Source organism: Vanessa cardui, chromosome 28 (assembly GCF_905220365.1).
Source record: "Vanessa cardui chromosome 28, ilVanCard2.1, whole genome shotgun sequence".
Taxonomy (NCBI): Eukaryota; Metazoa; Arthropoda; class Insecta; order Lepidoptera; family Nymphalidae; genus Vanessa; species Vanessa cardui.
Window position 1 is genome coordinate 7,195,414 of NC_061150.1, and position 23,339 is coordinate 7,218,752.

Here is a 23,339-nt window from a genome sequence, read left to right on the forward strand (position 1 = left end):
TACAGCGTCATTGTCTATGAGTGATGGTGACCACTTACCATCGGGTGGCCCATATGCTCGTCCGCCAACCATAAAGATAAAAAAAGAAAAAGACAATATACATGTTATTATGATGCAAGTTCATGATTTATTGTAATAAAATATTGCCTATTAAACTATCAATATTTCAACTCAGTGTAGGAGGATACCCATCAGCCACCAAATACTGTCAAACAGCAATACCTACCAATCAATCGACAACAGCGCGCAGACATTTTCTACCTCGCACAACCACTCTCTGGAACCAGCTTTTGCCGGCGGTTTTTCCGAACCGATACGATTTGGAGAAAAGAGCGTATGCTTCCTTAAAGGCCGGCAACGCACTTGCAAGCCCCTCGATGTGCCAGATGTCCATGGGCGCTGGTAATCACTTTCCATCAGGTGAGACTTCTGCTCGTTTCCCCCTATAACTGAAAATAAACCTACCTAGTATTTTTTCAAACCTTAATTGTGTGAACATGCGCAAGGGACATATGGGGTAGAGGATATTTCTTGCTGTTTCAATGTCTATGAGCAGTGGTGACCACATACACATCAGATTGCCCGTTTAATTAACATAACATAAAAAACTTACAATAGTTTTTTTGTAATATATCGCGTATATACAAAAATTTTAACAGTTTTCTTGTCTAAAAGTAAAGTAACAGCCTGTAAATTTCCCACGGCTGGGATAAGGCCTCCTCTTCCATTATGGAGAGGGTTTGGAATATATTCCACCACGCTGTTCCAATGCGGGTTGGAGTGCACATGTTGGAGAATTTCGATGAAATTAGACACATGCAGGATTCCTCTCGATGTTTTCCTTCACCGCTGAGCACGAGATAAATTATAAACACAAATTAAGCAGATTATACAGTGGTGCTTGCGTGGTATTTGAATCCGCAATCATCGGTTAAGATGCACGCCTTCTAACCACTGGGGCATCTCAGCTCGTTATTGTCTAAGAGTATTTTTTATATATTTATTTGAAAATGGCAAGACACCACGAATAATGTGAATAAAAGGAAACAATACAACATCCTTTGTCCTAAAACAAAGATATCTTTGAATATTTTCGACAAATAATAAAAAAAAATCAGTAGCTTTCGCCAATGACCCACAAACTGTATTGTGACGGACGAAGAGACTTCCGAGAACAGTTGTCGGTAATTGAAACGTCAGATTAACTTGACGTAACAAGGAGTTTTTTTTTTCAACAATGCACAAAGCAAAGAATTGATTCGGTTTTTTTTTTAATTTCATTCAATTAAAAAAATCTTTTTAAGTTTCAAATTTTTGTATATTCATTAAAATAAATTACATGGATGAGCTTATTATTTTCTACTTATTTATATAATATTAAAAAAAAAACAATTTCTACTAAATATAAATTCATATATTTTTAGAATTGATTTTTTTTAACAATATTATGTCAGTAAAATAGCTTTTATCCTGTACTTACAATACAATACCAATAACATTAAAACATCAAAAATTAACTTAGTAAGCTAACTAGAACATATAACCATACTCCATTTTAATAAAACAACTATTTCATAACTATATTATTTAATTCAAAAGCTACAACAAAAAAAATATATAAAAACTCCTTTCGAAACCTAACCCTATTTGACAGTTATAAATTATCTGTGACGCTGCCACAAAGGTGTTGAATTCAAATATCGAACAATGGCATTTGACAGCTGAATGGTTTTAAATGCGGCACGGAAACCTGGAGTTTTGCTTTTTTTTTAAATGCAGTGATTTATACCATCCAAGTTTAATTAACTGGTAATGGGGTTGTAATGCAATTAGAGTGAGTGTTTAATGAGTGTAAAATGAGTGTGGGAATTATTGGACGCTGAATGTTTTAAGATTTATTGAGTTTTTTTTTAATTTGTTTACCATATGGGAAATATGTTAATTTATTTTCATTTTTTTTAAATATTGGACAACATCACATACATTACTCTGATCCCAATGTAAGTAGCTAAAGCACTTGTGTTATGGAAAAAGAGAAGTAACGAAGGTACCACAAACACCCAGACCCAAAACGACATAGAAAACTAATAAACCTCAACCTAAATACATCGACTCGGCTGGGAATCGAACCCGGGACCTCTGAGTGGCGTACCCATGAAAACCGGTGTACACACCACTCGACCGCAGAGGCATCGGCATTCATAGACTGTAATTATATTTAAACTACCTGTGCCCGCGACCTTGTATGCGTTTGCATTTAGCAAAATAATATTTTATTGTAGCCTAAATTACTCCTTATTACATCAGTCATCTACTAGTGCAAGTCCGGTCAAAAACGGTCCAGCCGTTCCAGAGATTAGTCGGAACAAACAAAGAGACAAACAAATTAAAATTGTAAAAAATATTATTTTTTGGTATATGTAGTACCGTGTAAATGCATTGAGTAAAAAGTATAGCCCTTATTTTAATATTACAAACAGACACTCCAATTTTATTATGTGTATGGATTAAAGTTGTGATTTTGTTATTTGAATTGGTCAAAATCAAAAAATAAATTACAAGTATCATAATAATAATTATTATTTAACTAAAGTATTTTATTAATATTTTCATTGTAATTAAACTTTGTTTTTACTACGCCGAAGATAGCGAGAATTCTCTCTGAGGCTGTTAAATCATTGATTACGGAAAACTCAAAATTAATTTAATAGAGTGCCTTTATAATACCCCAAGATAAATAACTGTTTGGGGAGACGCTGGCCCTTAGACATTTTCCAGTCGAGGGATAAGATTACCAATACATTTTGTACTCTACGACGTTTTACAAATAGTATAGTAACAGCCTATAAATTTCCCACTGCTGGACCAAGGCCACCTCACGAAGAGAAGGAGAACATGCCACCACGCTGTTCCAATGTTGATAGGTAGATTCACATGTGGCAGAATTTTATAATCATCGCTTAAAATGCAAGCGTTCTAACCACTGGATCATCTCGACTTTACAAATAAACAATTCCTATTTCTCATCCACCAACCTACATAAGAACAGTGTTATGTAATGAACTTCAAAACTTGACCTTCAGAGAAGAATCCCAAACCATTTACAGGATTCACAAGCTCTTGAAACTTTGCTATAGAGACTTAATGCCTGTAAATTTCCCACTGCTGGGCCAAGGCCGTTCCTTTGAGAAGGTTTTGGAACATATTCCACCGCGCTGTTCCAATGCTCGAATGCGGGTTGGTGGATTTACATGTCAGTGGTAACAATTTAATATCAGGCAAAAAGTTACCACTACTTCGAAATACATATGGTACCATATGTTATTCTCTCAAATGATATATGAATATAGACATAAAATAAACTCATAACAACAGAATCTCAGTTTCAAATAAACCCAATTGTCTCGCCCGGGTACTGAACCCATAATACAAATTCAATGATGACCTCACTTGACCTTAATGGCGACTGATTAATTTATGGGGTTATCGAGTTTAAGAATACGTTATATGGCTCATTATTAAGACATCTATGGATGCTACGACATTATGGTGTACCATCGACCTAGTTTAGTCATGGTAATTTTAGGGGGAATATAGTACTTTTGACGCTGTAGAGTACATCACCAATACGACGACGACCGTGGTCGAGTGGTGTACATTTGTTGTCATGGGTACACCGCTCCGAGGTCCCGGGTTCGATTCCGGCCGAGTCGATGTTGATTATCATTAGTTTTCTATGTTGTCTCGGGTCTGGGTGTTTTTGGTATCGTTACTTCTGATTTCCATAACACAAGTGCGTTAGCTGCTTACATTGGGATCAGAGTAATGTATGTGATGTTGTCTCATATCAAAAAATCACCCAAATGGGTAGCTATGAGCTTTGTGCCTGTTGTGTTGTGTGGTTAAAAAAGCGTGGAATTAATACTTGTTGACTTCCAGACAGAATACATTACATACATATATAATTGTATTTAACTAACATGACTGTATTTTTAAATGTTGAAAAAGAGTAACTAGTGAATTTCTTACCGGTTCTTCTCAGTAGAATACTTGAATAAAGTATATTTTGATTTTTGTTGTGATGTTTTTTTTTTATTACTTTTACACTGGCTCAATCACTTGATTGTACATAAACCTTTTACCCCCATTCAATCGATTGATTCCCCAAGCAAACTTCCAACTCCCTTATATAATGAAGGAATGAATACATTATAAAACCCATTATTTTCCAAGTGACTCAGCTAACTCCATAGCAAGTTTTCTATAATACTAATTATTTTGACGGCCTCTGTGGTCGAGTAGTGTGTACACCGGTTTTCATGGGTACGCCACTCCGAGGTCCCGGGTTTAATTCCTGGCGTATGTAGAACGAGGTCATTAGTTTTCTATGATGTCTTGGGTCTGGGTGTTTGTTGTATCGTTACTTCTGATTTTCCACAACACAAGTGCTTCAGCTACTTACATTCAAATAAAATCAAATCAAAATAAACTTGATTCAAGTAGGCTTTTACTTTTGAATCGTGATTTTACAATTAAGTGAAACTACCACCGGTTCGGAAAGTAGATTCTACCGAGAATAACCGGCAAGAAACTCAGTAGTTACTCTTTTTTAACATTTAAAAATACAAAGTCATGTTAGTTAAATACAATTATTAGTATTAGTGATGTTGTCTCATATTTATTTATTATTATTAAAATATTTGTAGGGCATTACCACAGACCTCATATTATCATTATATATGTACGTGATACAATGTGATATTGTAATTAACAATATTGTTTTTGATTAAACGGAAAAATAATTACTTACATTATTTTATTACACTTATTTATATAATTAAATGATAAAACTTTGTCATGTTCAACAGGTGACCACTTACCACACAGGTGGTATAACCCTTATCTATACAAGCAATAAAACTAACAGTATTATATCGATTGAGGTTTTATTATTTCTCCGAAAACATTTTTACGGCTTGAAATGACAGGGGTTTAAAAGTATTTCTGGTTTTCCTATAGTCGTCATTTGCCTTATTATTGACAAACTTCGAAATATATCCAATTTCGTGTAAATAATTATTCTTTTATAATATAGATAGGCAAATGGGTCACATATGCCAATAATGGACATTGGTTAAAAAATATTGACCATTCCTTACATCTGCATTGCGCCACCAACCTTAAGAACTAAGGTGTATCCCTTGTGAGTTACACTGGCTCACTCACACTTCAAATCGGAAAAATAGTAATGTTTGTCGGTAGAATATCTTATAAATGGGTGGTACCTACCCAGAGGGGCTTGCACAAAACACTACCACCAAGATTTATTTGATTTTATTAACACGATTAATAGTTACTTCGATACAAGATTTTGTAGATGATAATAAAGCGTAGAATTAATACCTGTTGACTTCCAGACAAATACATTACATATATATATAATTGTATGTAACTTATACTGTAAATGTTGACAAAAGAGTTACTACTGAGTTTCTTGCCGGTTCTTTTCGGTAGAATCTACTTTGCGAACCGGTGGTAGCTTCGCTTAATTGTTAAATGACGATTCAAAGTGCTCTCAAGATGTTACTTTAAGTTCGTCATATCTCGTAATAAAGATATATATATAAAAAAATGTCTGTAAATCATTACGAGCAGATGCATTACCGCGCGATAGCCCATAAGTGTGTGAGTCTTATCAGCGATGTTCGTACACTTTATCGTAAAGAGTAAATCCACTATGTGGAGCGGAAATGGAATCTTTATTAGTTACGACTCCAAAGATTTATATTTGTAGTTCAGTGGTTATCATTAATTTCAAAATCGAAATTAAAATATTCATTTGACTTATAAAAAAGTACTTTTACTGAATTAAATGTAAAGATAGCAGATGTTCGGAAGACTAGCGATACCGCCCCGGCTTCGCACGGGTGCAATAACAAAACAAACAACAACAGCCTGTAAATTCCCACTGCTGGGCTAAAGGCCTCCTCTCCCTTTAAGGAGAAGGTTTGGAACATATTCCACCACGCTGTTGCAATGCGGGTTGGTAGAATACACATGGCAGAATTTCTATGAAATTTGTCACATGCAGGTTTCTTCACGATGTTTTCCTTCACCGCTGAGCACGAGATGAATTATAAAGACAATATATAGTGATAGAATTACTAGCGATCCGGCTTCGCACGGGCAAGAGTGATACTAAATATACTACAGAATTTGTTTATTCACGACATAACATTAGGAACTTCTAAAATTGCTAATAATAAAATGGTAATTGTGTGTTACCTCTAAGAGATAGACGCATACCAATTAATTACATTTTAAGGTAAAAACAATACTGTATTACATTATTTCGACTGTATACAATGAAACGCAAACAAAAATGTTTATTCATGACATTACTGTAAACTCTACTGTAACTTCTATAAACCTCCTGTATTTGGAGTCGGTGTCAGCCAAGAAAACCCTACAATATATTTAGCAAAAAATAATACGTGAATACTTTAAGAAATATGTTTTTTACAAATTACTTTTTCTACGACAATATAATTTGTCAATCAAGGGACTCGTATTGCTTCTTTCTCTTGATTGACAGCCTATGGCTGACACCGACTCTAAATATAACAATAATTGTAACTACATTATATAATCGTAAATCGACTTTTAAGTAGTCTAATGTTTTTCATTTCATTTTACTTAGGAATAATAAATACTCTAAAAAATATGTTGAATACGCAATTATTTTTATTACTTTTTAGTGCATATTTATTCGTTTTAAAATAGTGTTTTGTTTGAAGTCGATTTTTTTTAAATTTATCTAGATAATGAGTGTGTTTAAACCGGAATACAATTTAACAAATATAACTCTTCTTTCAGATGACTTAACTGCAGCAGAAACAGTCATGCGGCGCGCAATTCTGCTGTTACTGGCGGTGGTGTTCGCTGCTGCAGCCGCGTGCCCCTGGGCGTGCTCATGCCGACCCAACGCCGCTGACTGCGCGCACAGGGCGCTGCTGCACGCGCCACGGAGACTGCCAGTAGACGCGCATCGACTGTAAGTCTTAATTAATAATAACAGCCTGTAAATTTCCCACTGCTTAAGCCTCCTATCACTTTGAGAAGGAATATATTCCTCCACGCTGTTGCAGGGGAATACACATGTGGCAGGATTTCGTTGAAATTCGACACATGCATGTATCTTCACGATATTTTCCTTTCATTTGTCCGCCTTTTTTTTTAAGATGCTATATTCCTTGTAGGCTGGTAGGCTGCCTCTATTAAAATCGTAACAAAACGTACAATAAATAATTGTTAGGTGGTACCACCTTGCACTAACCAAATAAGTGCGACATAACATTTTGCAGCGTGATGAAAATGCTCTACACCTCCATAAAAAATCGTAACCCAGTGGTAATTTTATATGTGAGTTACTTCACCTTACATAAAATATCAAAAACAATTTCCACCGATAACCGACGTCAAATATAACATCCAAGGGTTGAACAATATGCAATTTGCCATTTGATGGGAAAGAAGCGGCTTCCCTTAAACTAGGGGGTAGTTTCCCATTCCGACGTGGTCGCGTTTATAGGATATTAGTAAGGTATAGGGGAGATACAGAGTAGCTAGCGTGCAGATAACACTGTAAAGTTATTTTTATTTTTTTTAATAGATAATAATAATTTTTATTGGTGGCCTTATCTGCCTTATGAGAAGTGGTATTATTACTATTAGTATTACTCCAGATATTTACGTGGGAACTTTTACTTAAAACACCAATACACCACTAACTTTTGGTAACTGTTATCATCATTACACATTATGTATGCTTAGATCTTTGAAATTTAAGTTTAAGATGAGGATGAGGTGAATTATAAACACAAATTAAGTACATAAAGAACAGTCATGCTTCCCTGGATTTGAACCCGCAATCATCGGTTAAGATGTACGTATTCTAACCAATGGGCCGTCTAGGTTTAAGGTTAACCTCCATGGTCGAGTGTGTACAGCGGTTTTCATGGGTACGCCACTCTGAGGTCCCGGGTTCGTCCGGCCGAGTCGATGTAGATTACCATTAGTTTTCTATGTTGTCTGGGGTCTGGGTGTTTGTGGTATCGTTACTTCTGATTTCCACAACACAAGTGCGTTAGCTACTTACATTGGAACAGAGTAATGTATGTGATGTTGTCTCATATTTATTTATTTATATATGCATTGAGTATTGGTTATTTTCATATTACAAACAGACAAAATAATATAAAATGAAATGTATAAAATGTCTCTGTTTTAGTTACTCTGTGCGTCTCATACTCAATGTTCAATAAAGTAGGGGCGAGTTCACTATACAATAAAGTACTGTCGCGCACAGAAGCGCTACAATATTTTGTTGAAACCTTTTTAAATTTGAAAATTTTGCATTAAAACCTTATTGGTGACAAACTTAATTGTCATAGGACTATAAATATAGACATATCAGCCATCTTGATGTCCGAAAATCCACAACAGCCCGATTTTCAAAACACTTTCTGCCTCGAACAACCACTCTGTGGATCCAGCTTTTGACAGCGGTTTTTCCGAATTGATACGACTCGGAAACCTTCAAGAAATGAGCGTACTCCTTCCTTAAAGGCCGGCAACGCACCTGCAAGCCCCCTGATGTTGTAGATGTCCATGGGCGGTGGTAGTCACTTTCTATCAGGTGAGCCATATGCTCGTTTGCCAACTATAACATAAAAAAAAACTGAAACTGTATTTACTCGCACGAAATTTATAAAACACAAACTTTTACTCCCTTAGGGGTAGGGTTTCATAAAATGCTTTGGATATCTACACCCTATAAGGAACATCCCTGCCAGAATTCAAGTTAGTAGGGTTTATAGTTTCCGAGGTTTCATGATATATTTACTTGGTGGTAGGACATTGTTGACATCCGTTGGGTAGGTACCGCTCATTAGATATTCTACCGCCAAATAGTAGTACATAGTATTGTTATATTCCGGTTTAAAGGGCGAGTGAGCCAGTGTAACTACAGACACAAGGGACGATGATGATGTTTTATTTCGAACAACTTTGATCCATAAAATTGTTAGTAAATAGGACATAATTTTTAAAACTTATATCTATGTTAGTAGCTATACAATAATGAATAATTTAAAACTAAAAAGGACGTAGTCCTCTATGCCTTACAGGGGCATTGCCTATGGGCGGTGGTGACCACTAACCATCAGGTAGCCAAGTCATTCGCCTAGCTATGTCATAAAAAAGCAATGTTTTAGCCCTTTCTCTGTGTATGCTGCAAGTTTTTAAATTAACATACATATATATATGTCCAAACTTTTATTAAAGCTATTAACTCCAACAACTCTAAACGTCATTTGCATAATTAATTAAAGCAATTAATGTGTAATTACTGGTATAATTTGTCGAAAGAAATTTATGATAATTATTTTGACATATTAAGATTAATGGCGGCCTGAATCTATTTAAAGTTTTATTTATACGACATCCGTAGTCGAGTAGTGTGTACACCGGTTTTCATGGGCACCCCGGATTCGATTCCCGGCCGAGTCGATGTAGAAAAAATTTATTAGTTCTGTATGTTGTCTTGGGTCTGGGTGTTTGTGGTATCGTTACTTCTGATTTTCCAGAACACAAGTGCTTTAGCTACTCACATTGGGATCAGAGTAACGTATGTGATGTTGTCCAAGATTAATTTGTGTATTAATGGTGTCTGTCAGACTATAAATAAGGAGTGTGTTTGTTACCACATTACGCTTAAACTACTGAACCGATTTGATATTAAATTAGCCTGGAAATTCTATATGAGAGTAATTAAGGAGGAGAAATAATTCGTTTTCATTTCATTCAAGATAATTACGGATTGTATAATCTATCCAAAGTAATATAGCAAAGTGTGTTTGTACATTTGTTTGTACATCTTAACTGCTGAATCGATTATCATGAAATTCTGCATAAACATAGTCAGTACCTTACACCTGTCATCATATCTGAGTAGTATTTGATATCTCAAAATGTACACAAATAAAATAAAATTCTGAATCTGTTGTGTAGGGTATACTAGGGTGCTATGATGATACACTGTGTGTAGGGTGGGCTAAAGCCTTCTCTCCTTTTAAGGTGAAGGTTTGAGATTTATTCCACCACGTCGCTTCAATACAACAACTTTGAAGACACGGATTGTAATATATTCCACCACGCTGTTCTAATAAGGCTTTGTGGGTTACACATGTGGCAGAATATCATAGAAATTAGACACATGTAGCTTACCTTTACCAGGAGATGAATTAAAAACACAAATTAAGCACTTGAAAATTCACTGGTGCTTGCCTGGGTTTGAACTCGAAATCATCGGTTAATATCCACGCGTTCTTATCACTGATCTATCCCAGCTCATATTTATGTTGATAAAAATAATTAATTATTAATAATTTAAACACTTTTTCTTTTGAACTGTATCCAATATAAACCGCTAGCACACACCGGGGCGTTTCTGCTACAATGTGTAATTGTCTTATTGTATGTATGTCTGTATGTTCCATATTAACTGTTACCATTTATACTTTTTTCTTTGTACGATTATGATAAACTTAAATAAAACGTGAATAAATGCACAATTTTACTGAACTCAAATTGATGGAATTCGTTACGAAGCGAGTTTATTACAGGGACAATACAACAGCCTGTAAATTTCCCACGGCTGGGACAAGGCCTCCTCTCCCATTAAGGAGAGGGCTTGGAACATATTCCACCAACCTTGTGCATATTATTAGGATATATTTATATATTATTATACCTTAGTATAAATAATAATAATAAATATGAGACAACATCACATACATTACACTGTTCCAATGTAAGTAGCTGAAGCACTTGTGTTATGGAAAATCAGAAGTAACGATACCAAATGATAATCTACATTGTTTTGGCTGGGAATCGAACCCAGGACCTCAGAGTGCCGTAACCATGAAAACCGGTGTACACACCACTCGACCACGGAGGTCGTCGTCTATATAAATATTTTTATATTATACTCTTTATCTTTTTTCTATATCTTTTTTCTTGACTTACCTGTTCTCATCTTAAGCTCCTATCACCAAAGGCTGTCTGTGAGAGATCGCTATAAGCGATAAGACCGGCTTTGCGCACCATGTATCTAATTGTTTTGTATTTCCCATATATTTCCATGCGTTGTGCAATAAAGTTTTTTTAAACAAAATAAAAATAAATAATCTTTTTGTTAAATTCAAACGCACTGAGTTACTCAAACTCAAATAACTTTATTCAATATAGAAGTATTACACTTTCTTATTGATGGTCAACTGAAACACTACCACCGGTTCCGAAAAGAAAATACCCTGACCTGAGAAGAACCGGCGAAAGAAACTCAGCGGGTTTTTTTTTGTTATTTGTCTCATATATTATATAAACAATTTAGATGAGATGCAATAGCCAGGAGGCGATCATCTCATTCCCAAGGTGTGCTATCGATCATAAACTCATTAATTGTATAATAACCTTTAGCACACAAGCGTTCCTTAATAATTGTTTTAAATTTGGCAACGGAGGCATTTTGAACGCTTTCTGGGATCCTGTTAAATAAACATTAACAGTTATTTGCTTCCCCAATATTTTATTTGCTAAAAAGGGGTATTAAGCTAAACAATGAACCCAGGACTTTAATATAAAGCAGTCGTAACATCCACTAAGCCATCGGTTACATGCAAACGGTTTCACAAATGCAAATAAGTTTAAGTCGCTTTTGAGTTTTGTCACATTGCAAATATATTTGAATCGTGAGCATGAATATGTTATCTCCTCTGTTCAAATATCGTACGTGCCAAGTATTTACTGATAATCTTGTCTATAACTAGTGAGATTCTTGCCGGTTCTTCTCGGTAGAATCTACTTTCGGCGTTTATACGGTGGCCGTCTTGATGTAGCCTACGCCTAGATGATATACCCTTTCATAAAAATCAAAATATGCCTTATTCATGTAGGCAAAGGTTTAAGGTTTTACAAGCGCGTTTGAATCGTCATTAACAATTAAGTGATGCTACCACCGGTTCGGAAAGTAGATTCTACCGAGAAGAACCGCCAAGAAATTCATTAGTTACTCTTTTTCAACATTTAAAAACACAATTATGTTAGTTATTGCTTACCTAATTTGTCTTTATAATTCATCTCGAGCTTAGCGGTGAAGGAAAACCTCGTGAGGAAGCCTGCAAGTGTCTTATTCCAATTCAATTCTGCAAGATATGAATTCATCAACCAATATTGGAGAAGCGCGGTGGAATAGGAAACCTTCTCTTCAAAGGGAGAGGAGACTTTAGCCCAGCAGTGGGAAATTTACAGGCCGTTATTCATTGATATTTTATAGAACACTACTTGGAGGTAGGGCTTTCTGCAAGCCCGCCTGGGTAGGTACCACCCACTCATCAGATATTATATCGCCTAATAACAGTACTCAGTATTGTTGTGATCCGGTTTGAAGGGTGAGTCAGTGTAACTACAGACACAAGGGACATAGCATCTAGGTTCCCAAGGTTGGTGGCGCATTGACGATGTAAGGAATAGTTAAAATTTCATACAGCGTTATTGTCTATGGGTGATGGTGACCACTTACCATCAGGTGGCCCATATGCTCGTCCGCCAACCTATATCATAAAAAAAATAGAACATTTACACCCAATAATCATTTATTGCGTGCCATTAATATTTCTTGTGGTGTTTTATGACTGGCGTCAATCAAACTCCATCAATACATTATGAGGTTACAGCGTCATTACTAGTTTATTATGGCCTTTAACTGTAGGAATACTTCTTGTTTTTATTTCATTGATTGTATTTATTAGTTTTATAGGATAATAGGCTATTTGACTGGTTTTTAAAATCCATTTTATATTATTTAGTAGAAGTTAAGGAACCCAGTAAAAGTTGATTTTTTTATTTCCAGTACATATTTGCTGATAAATATTGTATTAAAAATTCCATATTTAAATAACGTACGAAAACGCTACTTGGACAAATTTGGCGCTGCAATGGGGTCGGTGACGTCACTTTCCTGTATTTTAATAGCCCGGCCAATCAGGAGCGTTTTGTGTCACGTGACAAACGTTTGAGAAAATGCATTTTTATTTATGGATATTTGAATAAATTAAGTAATATTTTCAACTTTTGTTAGTAAATAACCAGTTTTAAATTCATAATATACACTGATTACAAAAATTCACAATTTATTTTTCGCATTGTCAAATACCCTATTGTCTCCCCAACTTCGAATAAATAAATAATGGACAACATCACATACTCTGGTTTCAATGTGTCAAACTGAAACTGAACAACACCGACTACTGAAGTTTTGAGTATTTAACTAACATGACTTTGTATTTTTTAAATGTTGAAAAAGAGTAACTACTGAGTTTCTTGTCGGTTCTTCTCGGTAGAATCGATTTTCCGAACCGGTGGTAGCTTCACTTAATTGTAAAATGACGATTCAAAAGTGCTTGTAAAAGCCTACTTGAATAAAGTTTATTTTGATTGATTGATTGATTAATTGAAGAGTGAGTAGTACCTACCCTGGACGTGCTAGCACAGAACCCCACCACCAATCCAACTCACTGGTATCTACCACTAAATTAAACTACACATTTGTTTAGTTTAACTACACAGATGTTTCCATCGCACCACTCCAAAGTAAAGTAAAGTAACAGCCTGTACATTTCCTACTGCTGAGATAAGGCTTCCTCTTCCATTAAGGAAAGGGTTTGGAACATACTCCACCACGCTGTTCCAATGCGGTTTGGTGGAATGCACATGTGGCAGAATTTCGATGAAATTAGACACATGCAGGTTACCTCACGATGTTTTCCTTCACCGCTGAGCACGAGATGAATTATAAAGACAAATTAAGCACACGAATCAGCGGTGCTTGCCTGGATTTGAACCCGCAATCATCGGTTAAGATGCACGCGTTCTAACCACTGGGCCATCTCGACTTTACGACCATAAAGCACAAAATAAACAAAAAAAAAAAACAAATACGCAACGGATTTTGATGTGGTTTTTTTTAATAGATAGAGTAATTCGAGAGGAAGGATTTTGTAGGTTTTTGAAGGATATATGGTCAATATAGTAAAGGAACACTGATAATTTTAGGAGTTTGTGATGCGATGTCGTTATCGTAAATAAACAAATTCTGTAGTATATTTAGTATCAGTACTGTAACCGTGCGAAGCCGGGCGGGTAATGTCATGTTAGTTGGGGTACTCGCAGTAAAGCTTGGACAAAGCTTCCATAAAATATCACCACTGGTAAGAAATATCAGAGCCAATATGTCACAGTGGTTAGAACGCGTGCATCTTAACCGATGATTACGGGTTCAAACCCAGATAAGCACCACTGAATATTCATGAGCTGAGCTTAATTTGTGTTTATAATTCATCTCGTATTCGGTGAAGGAAAACATCGTGAGGAAACCTTGCATATGTCTAAATTAATTGAAATTCTGCCACATGTGTATTCCACCAACCCGCATTGGAATAGCGTGATGGAATATGTTCCAAAAACCTTCTCCTCAAAGGGAGAGGAGGCCTTAACCAACCAGTGGGTAATTTACAGGCGGATGTTGTTGTTTTTGTTGTAAGAAATATCTAAAAACAGTCGATAAAGTATAGTCTAATGTCCTTAAGCACACTTAATACGACAAATTGAAAGATAAATTTAGCAGAAATATCGAAAATTTAAAGCACCTTACGGCAATTATATGCTCCATAGACTGAACCCCTGAGAAATGCGCCCTACGTGTGCATTAATATTAATTGAACTTAGGGTTCCGCGGGACGAGCGTAAAAACCTTTCAAAGAATAGAAAATTTTTGGATAAAAACAGCCTTCAACAACATTCCTTTTAACGTTGTTATTCTTTGACGCAAAAACAATAAATTGGTTTTAATGAAACTTTACAATAATATAGGCATATGTATACGTCAGAAAAACATATAGACAAAAAATTAAAAAGATATAACGTGAATATCCACCAAACTCTAAAACAGAAAAGAGCGAAATCTATATCAATTTTTTTTTTCATTAAATAAATGAATTAATGTCATTACGTCTATACCCGACCGCGGTTTCAGTAAGACTGGTTTATTACAGAAAAAAAAAGCTTGTAAATCCATATTAATACCCTCAAATGCACTTATTGGCATTAAAATTCATCATCCTCCTACCCTAAACCAATTGGGAAAACCCAATTGTCTGACGTCATCTCACAAGTAACATTCCTTGCTATATCGTCATTCACACAACCCATCCTTCGTTTCTTAGGTCTTCCTCTACCTCTACATCCCTCCACATACCTCAAGAACTTCCTCATAACATGCCCATATCATGACAGCCGCCTTCCAAATAACTTCTCGGCTACCGGTGTCACTTTCAAACTCTTATGTACTCATTCCCTACTCCATCCATTCGCGTAACACATTCCTCTCAGCATTCTCATCTCCGCAACATGCAACTGTCTTTCAGTCATCCCTTTTGTAGCCCAACACTCTGATCCATATGGAACACACTTGCTTAAAACGCAATTAAAAATAATATTCAGAAGTTCCGAACCACGACATCCAGTGTCCACGTAGCTTCTCGGATCCAAATTTTCTTATATATACGTGCTTAATTTGTCTTTATAATTCATCTCGTGCTCGGCGGTGAAGGGAAACATCGTGAGGAAACCTGCATGTGTCTAAATTCATCGAAATTCTGTCACATGTGCATTCCACTAATCCGCATTGGAACAGCGTGGTGGAATATGTTCCAAACCCTCTCCTTAATAGAAGAGGAGGCCTTATCCCAGCAGTGGGAAATTTACAGGCTGTTACTTTACTTTTTTTTAAATTAAATTAAAAAACAACAATAAAAGTATGATAATATAAATGATTTATTTCACGACAAATTAGCGGATCTACAATTTCCATCTCGTCTGCGGAGTTAAGTCATTACTTTCAATTTAATTCAATTATATACGGAACCCGGGCTACTTCTGGCCGGATTCCAGCTCGACTCATTTACGATCGTTATAAGGTGGCTTGATGAAATTTATTGGTGGGGGACAATGTGAAAATACTATTAATAAAGTATTATTGTATATATATAATGATTTGTCTATTTGTGTTGATAGAATTTATTAAACCACGCAAAAATAATGATCCGATTTTTTATAGACATTTCTTAGACAGCAATTCAGACTACGCAAAGTTAATAAATCTTTCTTGGGGCAAGGTATGCGCTTCTATAATAAAATGCCGCAGATATTTTTAACTTTGCCGTTTCGTAAATTCAAATTGTTTGTAAAAAAATACATTGGTAGAAAAAGTATATTATTCGATACGAGATTTTATAGATCGTGTGGAGTTAATATCTGTTGACTTCGAGGCAGGATATATTACATACGTATTTAACTAACATTACATTGTATTTTTTAAATGTTGAAAGAGAACAACTACTCAGTTTCTTGCCGGTTCGGTAGAATCTACTTTCCGAACCGGTGGTAGCTTCACTTAATTGTTAAATGACGATTCAAAAGTGCTTGTAAAAGCCTACTTGAATAAAGTTTATTTTTAATTTTTTTCCAAATTCCAGTGCTAACCTGAAATCAGCTGGATAACCAATTCCCTATCAACTTAGAATAGATTTAATGATATTGGTTATCGTTCTATTACAAATCTTATTTTAATTTCAGATAGGGAAATAAGCTACTTGATTCAAGTTAGCATAAGGTATAGTACTACACAACTTAGATGTAGCATCGGAAAATTCAATAAAAACCGATTACTGCCGATTCACAACCAACAGAAATAGCTCCCTATCGCGCCACTCGACGCTATTCGTCGCTATAGATTCCCGCGTCAGTTCGACCCGAGACAGCGAGTGCGTGTAAATCGACGCGTCGAATTGACGAATATATTAGGTCACATGATATTACAAGTTATTGCGTTTGTGTAAAGATCATATTTGTCACTTGTGCCTGTAGTTACACTGACTCACCCTTCAAATCGGAACACAACAATACTGAGTGCTGTTATTTGGCGGTAGAATAACTGATGAGTGGGTGGTACCTACTACACTAAGACTTACCACCAAGTAATTGTCCATGTTATTACCTATATACAAAAACCTTACACTCGAATCAATCTATTAAAAAAATTGGTAGCATAGTTTTAAAGATGTAAGCATACATATATAGGGACAGAGAAAGCGACTTTGTTTTATACTATGTAGTGATAATTGAAATGGAAAAATAAATAGCAAACGCTGCTAAATGAATTGGGATGGGTCTGCATTGCGAACTGGCGGAGTGCCAATCTGTTTCAACTGGAATTGAGTTTCGGATTGAATTAAATCTACCTGTGCCTGCTTCAGCTCTTTGGTAATGCTAATTTTACACTTCACTTGTTCACGCATCACTATACATATTATACACTATACATATTATACACGAGATGAATACTAAAAGTATACACTCCTGGGATAAGGCCTCCTCTTCCATTATGGAGGGTTTAGAAAATATGGGGTTGGTGGAATACACATGTAGCAGATTTTTTATGAAATTAGACACATGCAGGTTGCTTCACGAAGTTTTCCTACACAGAGCACGAGATGGGAGGATCAAAGGGAGTGGAGGGCTTTAGCCCAGCAGTGAGAATTTACAGGCTGTCGTTGTCGTGGTTGTCATGTCAGGCAAGTGACCTGTGTTCTTAATTGGAGTTCAAATTTGCTTACCGATTTCGTCAATTTCAGTTCATTGATTTGGTAGTGAAAGGCGGACAGACAGACAGACATACAGTTACTTTAACATTTATAATATCAGTATAGTTTAGTTTGACTGATTATTAATGAGTTTATCGTTAACTTTGGTTTAGCTCTGAAGTTCTGTAACTCCTCGAACCGTTCCCAAAGCCTCGCCCTCTCACCCCCAAAGAATATTTAAACTATTTCTGTAACCAAAACTTTACTGTGATTAATTTCAGTCTGGTGAAGTACAGTAACGAACAAACGTGCTATGCTATATAATATCCCGAAATTAATAACTTTAATAATAAAAATAACCATGTTAATTTAAAATGCTATATAGTTAATATTTCTTACAGCGTCATTGTCTATGGGTGATGGTGACCACTTACCATCAGGTGGCTCATGTGCTCGCCGCCAACCTATACCATAAAAAAACTGTACATACAATCGCAAGGCGATCAAAAGCTTTCTTCTATTTATCACAGACAATAATTTTCGAAATATAATCTAAATCACTTTTGCATATAACTGTACCCAAGATTCCGCGGTTCCCAAAGTGTAATGAGCGTCTTACCCCCGCTTGTAATTACGAGAGATAACGCTTTGAGATACAGTGTCTGCGCGAAACTGTAAAGAAAACTTCGAGTTATCTTTGTATTGTATATTGAAACTGTAATGAGGTCTGTGTATTATACGTATACTAGTCAAGTGGCTTTGCATGGGTTTACAGAACAGAACAGAACAGTAACAGCCTGTAGATATCCCACTGCTGGGCTAAGGCCATGTGTCCCATTAAGGAGAGGGTTTGAAATTTATTCCACAACTTTTCCAAATAGGGTGGGTGGATAAGACACATGCAGGTTTCCTCACGATGTTTTCCTTCACAAAGCACGAGATGAATTATGAGCACAAATTAAGCACATATAGTGTTGCTTGCCTGGGTTTGAACCCGAAATCATCGGTTAAGATGCAAGCGTTCTAACCACTGGGCCATCTCGGCTCTCACTGGGCCATCTTGGCTCCTGTGTATGCTTACAACAACAACAGCCTCTAAATTCCCACTGCTCGGCTAAAGGCCTCCTCTCCCTTTGAGGAGAAGGTTTGAAACATATTCCACCACGCTGTTCCAATGGGGGTTGGTGGAATACACACGTGGCAGAATTTCTATGAAATTTGTCACACGTAGGTTTCCTCACGATGTTTTCCTTCACCGCTGTGTATGCTTAGATCTTTGAAATTACGAAACGAATTTTGTGCGGTTTTTTTAATAGATAGAGTTATTTGAGAGGAAGGTTTTGTAATGATGATGTATTTACGAAACGGCAAAGTTAAAAATGTCTGCGGATTTTTATTATATAAACGGTTACCCCGCCCCAGATAGAGGATCTACAATATTCAAATCGTGATATGAAGTTTAAAAATTATAATTATTAATTATAATTATTTTAATCACCTCAATGATATTCTAATAAACAGATATGTTATATCCATACTAAACAACAGAAAAAAGTGTGCCGCGCCGGGGACCGTTTATTTTAGTTTATTTTTACATTTCGTTAAAAGTAAAAAGGATAGCTTGATAAAAACAATAAGTAAAAGGGATAACTAGATTTTTTAATTACGCAAAACGTATTACTACGTAATTATGATGTATTATAACGTATTACTACGTGAAACGACTAAAGGCAAACGTCCCAATTAGGACGTTTTCTAGTCAACACTTTTTGCGCGTTAATAACTTATCTGTTTACTAAAACATCATTGAATCACCTATATTGTGCATCACAAACTCTTAGTGATGCACAATATAGCTGATATAATTAGCAGATCTCATTAAACACGTAAATCTATGGTTTGTTATAATCTGGTCTCAATATATAATATATATGGTTTGATAGATTTGGTAAAGATCGATCACTCATTTCTGTCGTGACACAGGTCAAAGAACCGGGAGGGAGGTTAGGGGTGGCAAGTGCGTTCAATGTCGCCTCATCAGTGTTGCCATATCTGCGTTAATTAACTAAAATCTTCCATATTTCATGATCTAAAGCTTTATTAATACGTGTTAACTTCCAGGCAGGATATATTATATACATATATAATTGTATTTAACTAACATGACTGTATTTTTAAATGTTGAAAATGATTAACTACTGAGTTTCTTGCCGGTTCTTCTCGGTGGAATCTACTTTCCAAAACGGTGGTAGCTTCATTTAATTGTTAAATGACGATTCAAAAGTGCTTGTAAAAGCCTACTTGAATAAAGTTTATTTTGATTTGATTTGTATGGGTGTGTTATACGGAAGAATGAGGAACATATTGTGAGGAAGGTTTTGAGGTACGTGGATGGATATAGAGGTTGAGGGCCATGTATGAAATGATGGATGGATTGTGTGAAAGACGATATAGCAAAGAATGTTACTTGTGAGATGACGTCAGATAGAGAAGTATGGAAGAAGACCACCGACCCCAAGTAAATTGGGATAAGGGCAGAATGATGATTATTATACAAGATAATATTAAATGTAAAACTGTACGTTATCAAAATCAAAAATAGATTCTACCCAGAAGAACCGGAAAGAAACTCAGTAGTTACTCTTTTTCAACATTAAAAAAATACAATCATATTTGTTAAATACAATTATATATGTATGTAATGTATCCTGGTTGGAAGTCAACAGGTATTAACTCCACGCTTTTTTATCATCTACAAAATCTTGTATCGAATAATATGCCTTTTTACCGATATATTGTTTATAAACGATTTGAATTTACGAAACGGCAAAGTTAAAAATGTTATATATCCCATCTCTACCGAAAACATCAATACTTAATATTCTTGTGTTCCAGTTTGAAGGGTGAACAAGCCCCAATTCATATTCTGTAAGATATCTAGTGCTAATAATACTTTGAAAAATGTATATTTGAAACCAACATAATATCATTCTGTATTTTTAACTCTAGAATAAAATGCTACTGAATTGGTAGACCACTAAACCCAATAATTCTGAAGTAACAATTGAGAACCTACTTTTCTGCCGGTTAACAAATTAAGAACAAGAATTCAACGATGCTCTCAGATTTGAATCTGTAATTGACGCTTAAGACCTTTGTATCTGGAATCTATCAAATGGAATCGTTAAAGAGCGTTTGTGTGCAAAAGGATATAATAGCACTAATCACTTTCTAGTTGACTGCACACCTTGGGAATGAGATGATCGTTCAGGCTGTTTCAAATAACAAGAATATGTTTATAATTGTATATTGTTAATTGATATTATTAAAAAAAATAGATCCCGTTGATTTTCTTTAGTCGGTTCTTCTCAGGTCTGAGGTATTATATTCCGAACCGGTGGTAGATTTTCGACTATTAATAAGAAAGTGTAAACACTCACATTTTGAATAAAGGTGTTTGACTTTGACTGGGCCATATGGGCGATAAAAAACACAATTACATACACTAGTTTCCCCCGCGTTGTCACTTGAAGGAACTTAAGTAGAGATTGCAAAGTAAAGTAACAGCCTGTAAATTACCCACTGCTGGGCTAAGGCCTCCTCTCCCATTAAGGAGAGGGTTTGGAACATATTTCACCACGCTGTTCCAATGCGGGTTGGTGGAATACACATGTGGCAGAATTTCTATGAAATTTGTCACATGCAGATTTCCTCACGATGTTTTTCTTTACCGCTGAGCACGAGATGAATTATAAACACAAATTAAGCACATATAGGCAAGCACCACTATATATTATATAGTGGTGCTTGCCTGGGTTTGAACCCGCAATCATCGATTAAGATGCACGGGTTCTAACCACTGGGCTATCTCGGCTCGTAGTAGAGGTTTAATTTTAAATAATATTTTTGCAATAAAAAAAAATGTAATCATAGTTTTTTTATACTGGCAACACTCTTTATCGGTATTCAATTATGAGTCTGCAATTAAGTGGCCGGCTCGTTCACCTTAAGCCTTGTTCACGATTAGACACGATGAAATTAAAAAATTAAATCTCTGCTCATAAATTACGAGAATTCATTTTATAAAACTGTTAAACAACCATGTCTGATGGTAAGTGGTGACCACTGGCAGTACTCTAATTTAATTAAGATTTATTAATGTTCCAAATCGGAAAGGATGGTCCAATGTTTAGAACGCGTGTATCTTAGCGATCAAAAAATCAAAATCAAAAATAAACTTTATTCAAGTAGGCTTTTATAAGCACTTTTGAATCGTCATTTAACAATTAAGTGAAGCTACCACCGGTTCGGAAAATAGATTCTACCGAGAAGAACCGGCAAGAAACTCAGTAGTTACTCTTTTTTAACATTTAAAAAATACAACGTCATGTTAATTCAATACAATTATTTAAATTAATATATCCTGCTTGGAAGTCAACAGGTTGTGGGTTCAAACACAGACAAGCAGGCTCTGTTAGTATTACCTAATATACATATATATTTGTTTTTTTTTTTTAATTTTTAATATCAAAATATTCGATACGATAAGTTCGGTAGTATCATAAGTCTGAGGAGTTTTTGGTCGATGTAATAGAAGGGGTGTTATTTTGCATACTAGCGACCCGCCCCAATTTGTTTATTTACAACTTCACATTAGACACATCTAAAATTATCAGCATTTGTTAACTATATTGTTCATGTATTATATACAAAAACCTTCCTCTATGAACATTCTATCTATTTAAAACAGCATCCAAATCTGTTGTATAATTTTAAAGATTTAATACATAGGAACAGACAACGGTAAGCGACTTTGTTTTACTATGTAATGATAATGGTACCCGACCCCGGGTTATTGTAGGTTACCTATAAGAGATAAACATATACCATTGCGAATTTAATTGTAGACTTTTCTAATTTCTATAATATTATAATCATTTTGATCTAACTTGTAAGATTTGAAAAAAAATTGTTCATTTACGACATCACATTAGAAACATCTAATGTCAGTTCTCTACTATATAACGCGTGTATAATACGTATACACCTTCCCCTTGAATCAGTCTATCTATTGAAAAAATTCGCATCAAAATCCGTTCGGCATTTTTAAAGATCTAAGCATAAAAGCAACAGACAGCGATTTTAGTTTATTGAATCCATTTTTTAGCAATATTGTCATTAGTGTTTCTTTACGTCAAAATAAAATAAAACATTATTATGAAATTATATTTGCTATTGACATTAATAAGATTAAAAATAACATAATTAAATCTCTATATAGCGACGCTTCACCATTGAACATATGTCCTAACGATATTTGATTTATTTATACAAGACGTATAATCCTTACTATGAATGCAGGCGCACGGAACCAAAATGGCGGACGTAATGAGATAAAAACTCTATTTTAGTTCAAAATCTATTGTAACAAATATATCGTAATCTAAATAAACTTTATTCAAGTAGGCACAAGCACTTTTGAATCGTCATTTAACAACTATTATAAGTGAAGCCACCACCGGTTTGGAAAGTAGATTCAACAACAACAACAACAACAGTCTGTAAATTCCCACTGCT

General features: G+C 35.3%; 1 protein-coding gene across 1 annotated transcript in view; it reads left to right on the forward strand.

Annotated features, from left to right (window-relative positions):
* The window catches only part of LOC124541518 (protein slit), a 152,163-nt gene that overhangs the window by 52,800 nt on the left and 76,024 nt on the right, over window positions 1-23,339 (forward strand). Inside the window, exon 2 of the mRNA XM_047119434.1 lies at window positions 6,877-7,054. Within this exon, the coding sequence (XP_046975390.1) occupies window positions 6,903-7,054 (152 nt within the window). The 5' untranslated portion in view covers window positions 6,877-6,902. The remainder of the gene's footprint in view (window positions 1-6,876; window positions 7,055-23,339) is intronic.